The sequence below is a fragment of the Lissotriton helveticus genome, chromosome 8 (genome assembly GCF_964261635.1).
Source record: "Lissotriton helveticus chromosome 8, aLisHel1.1, whole genome shotgun sequence".
NCBI classification, from domain to species: domain Eukaryota; kingdom Metazoa; phylum Chordata; class Amphibia; order Caudata; family Salamandridae; genus Lissotriton; species Lissotriton helveticus.
Window position 1 is genome coordinate 1,687,370,143 of NC_136069.1, and position 11,847 is coordinate 1,687,381,989.

General features: G+C 42.9%; 1 protein-coding gene across 1 annotated transcript in view; it reads right to left on the reverse strand.

The window, feature by feature from the left end:
• Positions 1–7,280, reverse strand: part of LOC144774089 (extracellular calcium-sensing receptor-like) — a 153,508-nt gene extending 146,228 nt beyond the window's left edge. The window contains exons 1-2 of the mRNA XM_078659115.1: positions 7,117–7,280; positions 4,451–4,742 (exon numbers count right to left, since the gene is read on the reverse strand). Of these exons, the coding sequence (XP_078515241.1) occupies positions 4,451–4,742; positions 7,117–7,280 (456 nt within the window). The remainder of the gene's footprint in view (positions 1–4,450; positions 4,743–7,116) is intronic.
• Between the last annotated feature and the right edge of the window lie 4,567 nt (positions 7,281–11,847).

The window sequence follows — 11,847 nt, forward strand, 5'->3', positions numbered from 1 at the left end:
GTTCTTACCATTTGGACCTTTCCCTAAGTTCCCCAAAATGTAGCCGTTGGAAGATTAATAATTTTTTATTATCAGATACCGTTTTCATTACTTAAACCACTGCTTTTATTAACACATTTTTCAAAATTAATAACCCCTCAGACACTTCTACTTCTAATAATTGGGATGCCTTTAATGCCTCTTTCTGTGCCTTTACTATTTTATATGCAGCAAAAAAAAGAAAATTACACAAAATAAGTATACAGCTTTATTACAACAACACAAATTATTGGAACATACTTATTTTACTTCTAAATCTTCCGCTGCTCTTCATGAATTGTTTAAGGCAAAATCTGAACTTAACAAACTTGCTACAGCAAGAGCAAAATTGGCCGGCGTCTATCTGGCCAAATTTGAATCAATCTACATTAGCCTGTTTCCTAAGTCTACAAGCATTGTTGCTATCAACTGAATTTAGTCAATCTGTAATTCAATTTTTTTGATTGCCAAAGTAATACTTTGGTTATTCTATCCTGTTTGTATCTGGAGAAATCCTCCTGGAATAATTTTACTGGGCTTATAGGACTCACTGGATGCTACCTCCTTAATGTGACTGATACATGGAGAAGTAGTTGGCGGTATATCCTCTTGCGAACAGTTGCGTTTGGGCCAGTGATGCTTCTATTTGAGCTTATAATGTGCTTAGAAATTCCTTTGATAGAGGTCACGACTCAGGAACTGATGAAGGGATCATGGCTCCAAGGAAGATGAGGGGCTTCAATGGGTGATAAATTCCTGAGGGAGAAGCCCTGCATGAATTTGCACTACTGTTGTGATTGAATTACTTTTCGTGTTCAGACTTGGGATATCGCAGACTTGGTGGAGTGAGAGGAAGCAGTTTGTTCTCCTAGGCTTGCCTTCGATAGGCTTAAGGATAGAGAGCATCTTAATGTTGTAACCTTACTGCCTATTCCAAGTTTGAGGCAGGTGCGTGTTGGTTACATGACTTTACAAACGTATTTCTGAATGCTCTCCGTGGATGGTGGGGCGTTGGCATGGTGGATGATCTTTCTTTGAGTAGGCATGTGCTGTTCGGACTTCCATTTTCTTTTACAGAGTACGTAAATAATGCCTGTAATTAGATAGGCCCCAATGTTCTGACTGGAGGCTAACCTGCTCTTCTACTCGGGGCTCAGGGTCTCTTGCAGGTGATCTGTTTGTCCCTTCCTAGCGGTGCTTCTGGCCGGGCATCTCTTTTTAAACATGATTTTAACCCTACTATTGGACCTGGAGGGTGATACTATTGTTCTGCGCTACTAGTGATTGTCAGAAGCAGATGAATCTTTCTCGGGCACTTAGAGCTGTTAACCTGGCTTGTTAGGGCTGACTGCGTTATACGTGCAATGGGCTGTTCTTTCGGGGTGGCTCGGACGAGTAGTCAGCTGGAATAGGAGACTGGGGGGTAAACAACCAATATGAAAATTTGGTCAGGCCCCTCCCCCTGTTACAGGCACTCGTTGAGTGTTAGATCCAAATCTATGGCACAACGCTCTCCTACCTCCCCTTGTACTGCAATGTTTTGAGGGAGTCCTTGGTCCTTGGACCCTTGTCTTGCTGTCCGAAGATAACCAGAAGTGTCCTGTTGCTATAGCCTCAAGTCAGGGGTTGCTACCGGCGGCCTTTCTAAAAGAGGTACTCTAGGTGCTTAATTCTGCTTATGAAGTGCATTACCTGGGAGAAAACTGCACACGTTTGAAGGCATGTTGGTGGCTGAACTTTTGTTTTCATTTTAGCGCTCAGTGGAAGGGTGCTACAAAACATAATTTAAAGTTGTTAATCAGTGCACAAAATACATAACCCCTGGTGAACTCCACACGCTTAAGCATGCTCATCGATCAATCTCGTTTTTAGTGAAACAGCACCCATTCGAAGATTGTTGTATTAGGCATATTACAGTGGTTGTCTCACGCAAGGAGCATATTATTATGTGTGGAGATTGCACGCATGTGGAAACATGGCCATGGTTAATCTGGGCTTTCCTGGTTTAAACGCCACTTGGGGAAAAGAGCATGGAGCTCTCATTTTACTTTATCATTAAGTTAAGACAAAACCAATCACTTAGAGATGTTCAACTGAGTATATAAATGATATCCTGGACCAAGGGGCTACTCCAGCTTGAGAAGGTTAATATTTCTCCTTATCTATTTCTTACTGGTTGTTATTGGTTGAATGGTGTTACATTGTGTAAAATAGAACCCTGTTCCTTTTATATGTCGTAGGGTCCTGATTCCGCCTAGCGCTAAAGAACTTTTGTCCAGACTCTTCAGACCCATACAACACTCCCTCCGTACGCTATACTCTCTTTTTCAAGTAGTTATAGGGACCCAGGGGTGGGCACTAAAAGGAGGCGGGTGCACTGACTTATATGCTCTCTTGTGGTAGTCATTCTGTTCCTTACTTTTTAAAGGTGTTGGATCGCATTTCTAAGAAGAATGACAACACACCACTGGACTGCTGGAGCTTTTCATATGACAATTGAGGAGGACGTCAAAAAGGCCTCCCCTGTCACAGGAAAATGTTAGCCGACACTTAGAAAGGTCCCTTCTTTTGACTTCCCAGCCAGTCAGGCCATGATCACTGAGGGTCTCTTTTGTCATTACAGTGTCACAGCTTGAAGACAGGTCTGCTTGTCTACTTTTATCATCTTGGATGCACCTCAAAGGAGGGAAACAGAATGCCAAAACAAGTTGTGTGTATTCATTGTCTGCTGAAAACTTAGCTATGTCATAAATGACTTCTGTCTCTGGGGCTGTTTTAGGTGCAGGGGCAGAATCAAACTAGATTTTAGTGTTTGATGTGGGAGGTCACTGGGATTATCATATCACACTCCTCTCACTCACAGCTGTCAGAGTCCATGTTTAGTGTGTCGAAGACCTTGGCCATCTTAGAAAATGCCCAAGGTGGGTAAGGGTAGCCTAGGGAACCTTTATCTCACTGGTGTCCCCATGGATTATTCTCTTACACTTTACTATACTTTACTAGTTCCTTTTTCTGATTTCTTTGCATTTCAACTTTATTACTGTTTTATTACAGCACAAATACTTTACATATTGCCTCTTAGTTAAACTGGTCTGCTCTCCGCTATAGGTTCCAGGGAATTGAGCTCAAGTTTTAGTGACTTTATTGGTTCACCCTGACAAGGATTGTGATTTTTACTTGGGCTGGGTACTTAACATTCCCCTCTAAATAACAACTAATAACCCAATTTCTTACATAGGGCATATGGCCATCAGCCATGAGTAGTGTGAATATCTATTGGTCACTCTACAAATCCACCATAGTAGTCCCCTGAAGTAGATTTCCTGCTGGATACTAGTTCTAAATCCGACAGTGCTTCTACCTCTGGGTATTAATTCAGGGCCAGAATTGACTGACATTTAAGCTCCCCACATTACTGGTGTTAATGCAATCTCTTTGTCAGACACAGCTGCATTCACTTTCTATCAGATTGAACAATACTGTTCTTGATTGGCACTAGGGAGCTCAAAGAGACATGTACATATTGGTGCGATTCAATACTTATTTTGGGCCCTTCCTTACTCAGTCAGTCCACACTGCTCGCTTTCTTCTATTAGAATTGCTTGTCTGCAGTTTCTGTTCTGTTCCTTACTCTTCCAAAGTCTCCTTACTTGTTTTTTCTGTCCTTCCACTCCCTTCAGGATGCCATTCTGGAGTGGTGTGGCTCACTGGTTAGAGGCGGCAGACATGGAAGCAGAGGACGGCCGGGACCAGGGTTCAATTCCCGACGCGGCAGGGTCGTGGACCAGGGTCAGCGGACTGGATAATTCTCGCTTCGGTGCCTACTCTAACCAGGGATCACACTCGGCAACTCTGGGCATTAGCTTGCCTCATCTCCACAACGGCCCCCCACATACACTGGGGATGCCTGGTTTCACCTTGGAGATACCCAGCAGGGATCATCTCACAGGGAAAGCCAGGACGGGTTCCCCAGTGGTCTACAGCGCTATGACGCCCCATTGCTGGGGTAGCCATGCGCTTTACAAGACAACCTAACATGACATAACATTCTTTACACAGTACCTGGCTAGCGGTGGGTAAAATATTGTCATTTTTTCCTGGTATAATGTATAATTTGTGTAAGAAATTCCTGTTTTACATGCAGCATGCATGGACAGTTAGCTACCTAAAAAGTATGAGCTAATTACCCTCTTGTGTACAAAATGCTCATGAGATACCAGCTGCAGTGTGTGGCCATTTCTAAAGTCACATGGTGAATGGAATGCTGCAAGCACATCTACTTTTATATATCTTGAAAGACATTTTCTGAGTTTATGCTTGATTAGTCTCACTTAAGGAAAACTGGTGGCACAACCCTAATCCTTCCTTAATGCATTGATTTACCTGTGGAAGGTACTTGTAAAGTTTACCCATTCCCCCTATTTCCATTTACCTGTGGGTAATGAAGGACCCCCATGATCCTGGCCATTGGGACCGACAGGAATGAAAATGTCTCCCCGATGATTCCAGCCATCAGTGGGCGGGTTGCACATCTGTATCCAGGAAAAGTCCACCGGTTCCCAGAGAGCAGTGCCAACGTACCTTTGATGGCTCTGTCCTCCGAAATGCAGGAGTCAAAGATCTGGAAACCCAGAGTGATGTTAGGTAGTAGGTCAGTGGCTTGGTTGAGTTCTCTGATTGCAAACACCATAGCTAGAACATCGCGATAGTATCGAACGTAGAATCTATGGCATATGGAGGGAAATTGTAGTTATTGATCAGATGTGATCAGAAAATTGGTATGCATATAACTGATTAAAACCATTGGAGTCAATTAACAAAGATCAGTTGCTCGTATAAATACAAATGCCAAATTAAATAAGAGTAAATGTAGGATATCTACTGTGTTGGTTGCACTTTTCTCCTTCCTCTCAATATATAATGTGTGGAAAGTATATACAATAGAGCCTTTTCACAAACTGCATTCTTTAGTACCTTAGTAGTAATACCTCTAAAGTACTACAAAATGCCCTATTGAATTCTCACAAATAGCAGAGAAATAATGTGTGCTGCAACAGAGGAGCTTCCTATATAGAATCATTTGCCTTGGAGAAACATAGACTCTATGATACAACTCAGTCCTGTGAAATAAGACAACATCACCTGCCCACTGACATCGGATCTCAGTGAGAGGCCTAGTAGGAATACCAATTAACCTCCAGATACCCCTTTGCTGTCCCAACATTTCCGAGAAGTTACTTTTGGTGGTCCTGAAAAAGGTGGACCCCTAACATACTTCACACTGAGACGTACGTAGACCGAAGCAACAATATCTCTACAACACAGCAACAGTTTAATTTAATGGTGAAAAGTAAAATGTAAAAAAGGATTATAAATTAAAGAAATTAATATTTAAATAAAAATAAAAAACAATAAATTAAGATTAATTTGAGACACAAGGATGATGGCAACACAGGTCTGATAGGACACTCCTTTGCATTTATAATTTCTATCCTTTCACCAGGGCTGTTGCACAATGGGCTGCCTAACACCAATGCAGGCACCCTTGCACCATGGTGCAAGGGTGCGAGATGTGCATGCAAGATTGTTTTTGTGCAGGAAGAGGCACCTTCCTGCACAAAAATAATCCTGAGAAGCACAAAAACAATCATTGGAGGATTTTCCTCTTTCTATGTGAGCTGGAAAATGCAGCACACATAAAAAAAGGAAGTAACAAGGGAAAATAAAGATACTTCCCCTCATTACGTCCCCACCCTGATAAGGCATAACTTTTAGGTTCATTCCTAGGTCTACCAGCTCTGGCATAATCTGGGAATTCATCAAAAAGCATGAAGCAGCGCCCATGGAATGCCTTCCCAGGGTGGAGTAATGCAATGCAGCAATTTGTGCTGCTTTGGATTACTCAAGATTTATGAAGCCACTCAGGGCCACGCAATGTGGCCTTGCGTGGCTTCATAAATCTCATATTGGATTAGCATCACTCTTGCACCACATTGCGTGTTGCAGGAGAAATGCAATTACACTCGTAAATGTGCTCCCTAGGAGCAAACCTTCCAATTAGTGGAGCGGCAGCCCCTATGACATACGACCGGGCGCCACCTGTAGTAGAATCAAAATGACACTCGTAACCACTCTCATCTCAGAGTGCTTATACACGGTCTCGAAATTATCTCCACCCTGCCTATATCACCAACAAGGAAGTTCTTCAGAAACCTAAACAAGCAATTGATATGTTTCACCTGAAGAAGGCTACTGTAAGCCTAGAAATGCTTTGCAATTACCAACCAATCTCAGGCCTCTAGGATCCAAACTGGAAATCGCTGTACCAACAGAATGTGCCTGTTAAGACGGGAATATTCCCCTGCATGGTAAATGGGTGTGGGTCCTTACCCTGAGTGACCTTGCTGCATGCCAAAGTGGTATCCTGAGTTTGTGTTGGTCCAGGTGTCCAGCTCGTACACCGTGTGCTCCGAAGTCTAGGTCTGCCCATGGTGAATCTGTGGTCCAGAGCCTGCTCTCTGACCTGGAGGGATGCACCAAATGTGCACTCTTTGCTGACATGGGTCTACTGTCCTTGTCCAGGGTTGTTGATATAAAGTGGTGTGGCAGCTGTGGCACTTCTTTACCACCTGTAAGAAGCTGTTTACCCCTCACAGGATATCAGCTGTGTCACTTCTACACATTCTTTTATAAACTGTTCTTACCCCTCACAGGAGATCAGCTGTGTCACTTCTATACATACTGTAATACACTGTTCTTACCCTCACAGAATATCATCTGTGACACTTCTATACACATTATAATACACTGTTCTTACCCTTCACAGGATATCAGCTGTGACACTTCTTTACCACCTGTAAGAAGCTGTTTTTGCCCCTCACAGGATATCATCTGTGACACTTCTGTACATACTGTAATAAACTGTTCTTACCCTCGCATGATGTCAGCTGTGACACGTCTATACACTGTAATAAACTGTTCTTACTCTCACAGGATATCAGCTGTGACACGTCTATACAAACTTTAATACACTTTTCTTACCCCTCACAGAGTATCAGCTGTGACACTTCTATACATCCTGGAATAGGCTGCACTTACCCTTCACAGGTCAGGGTCTTCGGCTCCTCCTCAAACGTCAGCTCTCTATAGATGTATCCTGAGTGAATGACGAAGACCCCGCCTATGTTGACGTCTCCGTCTTTAGAGACAGACTCTTGTGTCCACCTGGGGAGTCTGCATATCTCCTGGAGAGTGCTCACCATAGCACAGGAAAACCACAGAAGGACCAGAGACACAGCCAACCCAGAGGGAGCTGCAGACATTCTTCAATCCTCTTTTGCTGGTTCTTCCGCGATCAGAAGATGGCTTTCAGCTCCGGGTCACGGTTGATGTCATGTCCCTTTTACTACAGTTAAGGGCCCTTCTTCCATATGGCACAATGGGAACCAGAATTACAAATAACAACATGGAATAATTCTTCTAAAAGAGACAGCAGGTTAAGCACTTTACCGGCTCCTTCCAGGCCTGTAGTCAGCGAGGCTGACTCTGTGTTTCAGCTTTACATCTTTGTAACATTGAGTCGGACAGTTATAAGTAATGATTCAGTTATAAAAGACAATTTTACTGGTGGTAGGTACTTTATAAATCCAGATTTTATGAATATCATGAGGGAATGATTTTGTAATGAGTCGCTGAATCAGTGGTTCTGGCACTTATAGCCTCCATTGACATTGTGTTGTATGTTTTATACTCCCTTGCATGCCTTAAGAAGGGAGTAATTTAAAAATAATGAATACTTTCCAATGCAAGCAATTATAGTGACGTAATTATACATAGCTTCATAAAATCACTCATCCCTGGTGCTTTTCAAGAAGGTGGATAAAAACTATATTTTAGTGGCATTCATGAGCAAAGGTGGGCTTGCTTTAATGATACCTTAAGGCTATTATTATATTCAGATATCTTTTTTAAGTTATGTGTGCAATTTAATATGGATGGCAAGAAGGCTAACTGTGCAAGTTCTAGAGTCTGTCATTTTCTTTATTTAAAACATTTCTTTGAAAGCCAAAATGATTATTTTTTTAATTGTCTGCACTGAGCAGTATTGCATTATATTTTGTATTTTTTTGGCTTCATCCAGCACCCTGGCTTTAATGGAATTACTATAAGGAAGTGTCTATCAAACCACTGAACAAAGAAAACATCATGTCTCCCTTCAGCAGTACCAAGTTTCCACTTTACTTATGCTTGCTATTCTTTAAAACCCAGATCTCAGCAGAGGGTTTAACCTTCTGTTGGATGCTGAGGATGTTGAGAACATTTTACACTTCTACCATGGGAAGTACAGAAAACAGTAGCCCATGCATTAATCCTCTCCAGACTGGACTACGCAAACATTCTGGGCCTTATTTATGAGGTCTTGCGACATTTTTGCGCTTCTGTTACATCACCTTTTGTGACGCATTGGTGGCGTAAAGCATGGCCCCTGTTGAGCCCTATTTACAAAGTGACGCATCTAAGCAGATGCGTCACCTTGTAAACCCCTGTGCTACATTATACCTGCATCAGCTATAATGTATGCAGGGGTGGGGGCGTTCCCACGCAAGTAAGCCTCGTAGAAGTGATGCTGTGAAATCTATGAGATTTCACTGCGCCACTTCTAGAATGCAAATGCGTTAATATCTTATGCCTGCCTCACAGCAGGCGTGAGACTGACGCAGGTCCTTTCATATGGGGATTGCCCCATGTGTAAAGACACATTGCTGGAGTTCGTTACTTTTGAGACACACTCCAGCAATGCGTCACTTTTGCGCTTACAGATACTTCAGAAATAGTGACGTAATCTAACTCCATGCGACTTGATGCATCATGTAGTAAAAATGATGCATCCACCGTGTCGCAAGGAGGGTGCACTGAAAAGTGACGCATCGCTGCTTTCACGCAGCGATGCGTCACTTCTCATAAATGAGGCCCTCTGTACCTAGGAGTCCCCGACTTCCTAATCCAATGATTGCAAATTGTTTAGAATTTGGCAATTCAGCTGCTGGTTAACCTTCCCAAGCATGCCTCCATTGCCTACTACCATGACCAATTGCACTGGCTACCTGTGACGAAAGGGTTAAGTTCATAGCGCTGGCGTGGCACATGCCACCTTCTATAAGACAAGGCCCAAATACCTGTCCAAATGAATTGTTGAATACTGTCCAGAAAGAACTCTGTGATCACAGTCTGCGCGGTTGTTGGCTATCCCCTACACCAAGCAAAAGAAATGGAGCGGCTCAGCCTGCTCATTTTGATAGCCAAGAAGTGGAACAATCGCCCCCTCCCTCTTAGGTGCATCCCAGAGAGAACTCAGTCTGCAAACAACCGAAAACTATACACTGATACTTTAGTTTTGCGCTGGAGAGATGCAAAAATATGGTTGGCGCTGCTTTGCATCAAGAAGTTACTACTGAGGAGTTAACAGTGCAAACACCCATAGTTTGTGACTGGAAACCCAGTCTACTAACATAGCCAGACTGTTCTTTGCATTAAAAACTAATTCTCTTTGAAGCAGATGTTAGCAAGGAGAAATGTTTTAATTTCTCCAAAACATCCACACATTGCTTGGGTGCTGAAGTGCAAAGTACACGTTCAGTGTGAGAGAGATCCTTCTAAGTTTGTCTAGCAGAAACATTTGTGCTGAATGTGCATGCTTTTTGTACAAATACTATACTAGATAGTGCACGCTCACCTTTAAGAGGCTGTGCATCCTGCAAGGCAGCCTTTAAAAGCGCCAGTGACGGGGGAGACAACAGCAGCAGTCACTCTTATAGCCCTAAAGCCCGCCAAAGCGGGCTATGCCGGCCATTAAAAACCTGATTAAGCGTTAAAGGCCTGAGCCAAAGGCGAGTGCCTTTAACAAGGTAGCGGGCGTTTAATGGTCGGTATGGCCCTCTACGGAGGGCTTTAGGGCTGTTAGAACATTTAGCCACTAGAGGGCAGAAAGTTCTAATTAGTAAAACAAAGGTATCATGGAGCCTGAGGGGGCTTAAATCCCCTCAGGCTATGAGAGACCTTTGTTCACAGCAACAGCTCTGAGATGAGAAAAAAACATTGGAATGTTGCTCTCCGGGCTTCTAGCAGCCATTAGATGCCTGGAGCACTCCATTGTTTTCAATGGAGCTCCCAACATTCCAATGTTCTAATGATAGATATGGCTCTACCCAACAGATTGCTGCACTGTGTTAACAATAAATCTCAGGCAATTTCCCAATTGTCACCTGGAAGTAGGATTGGCTGCTCCAATGCCACTTTGTGCGGCAATTTAACTTAAACCTAACCAGACAAATAATGAACGCCATAAAGTCCAATGCGCTTGGTTGGTGTGGAGGAGCCTGGCTGAAACGTTTGGAATTATTGAGATGTACTCCCCTTTGTTAAGAACCTCAGATTGGCCTTGACAATGAGGTAGGTGTTGTTAGGCAATTGCGAGAAAATATCTAGCCACACTGACTTTTATGTCAATAGTTGACTATCTGAGTTGTGCCCGCTCCAGTCCCATGGCGGTACTAACATACCACCACCTTAGAAAACCTTTGAAAGAACTGTACTCATCTTTTCTAGAAGAACCATGTGAATGGCAGCTATTGTCCTTGGTGGTGACCAATTCTAGACTTTCCAAACTGATAACTTGCATGTACCCCTGCATGGTAAGTAGCTTAAGCAATGGCACTTTGCATATGAATTGTAGATAGGTGCGTAAATTGTGGTGTTGCACTACAAGAGTTTCCTTGGGCATTGCACGGGTATTCCTTCGCAACATCCATAGATTCACAGATTTAACAGAAGTGGTAGATCTGGGAATGCATCAAAATCCTATACTTCCGCAGGTGAGGCGTAATGAAGAGAAATTAGTTTATTTTGCCGTCTATTTCTCATTCTGCAGCACACATACTAAGAGGAAAAAGGCTCAATGGATTGTTTTTTATGTAGGCCGGTGCCCCTTCTGCACAAAGCAGTCCTCCTTTCAATACAGGCACTCTTGCACCATGATGCAAGGGTGTCTGCATTGGCGCTAGGAAGCTAAAAGTGCTCCAGCAGTGGGGAAAAGGCAAGAATGCACCAAACTGAATTAAATACGATGCATTCCTGCCCTTCCCCTGTCATGCAGTGCAGCAATGCACAGCAAGGTGACTTGCTGCTCTACTCTGCACTGCTTGACCTGGCCATGGGACACAACCTTTACTCTGTGGCTCGAACCAGGCTGTGCCTTTACAATGTGTTTTGAAGTCAATCACTTGCCTTTCAGTCCAACACTTTCCCTACTGGAGGCTTTCCTACAGGCTGGAGGTGGAATAGTAAATGATACTGTTCCAACTCCAATGCTTTCCTTAAGGCAAATTGCTGTAACAACTTGCGGGGTAATTGAACGTGTTGTAATGATACGTTCAGGGTTCGGACCACTTTGTAAAGGCATGCAGAAAAAATGCCTCTGCTGTTCCGACATATGTCCCTTGGCCATAAATATGGGATTTAATATATTACATTTCACAAATATCACTGTTACCCATATTATTTTCTCATCTGAGCTCTATAAAGATCATACCATCTCTGGAACAGCGCATTCAATTTAATTGTATTTTTTATATGATTACTTATTAAAAACCATTGCATAAAATATAACACAAATTTTTTTTTAATATAATAGAATTGGATCAGTCGTGCAAATCTGCAGTCATAATGTCGCAGGCAGGTAAGATGCAGAATGCTGGAATAGCACATGCTTTATAAAAGATTAAGACCAATAAATTCACCCCAAATTATATGCATACACCTCCCACCCTTAAG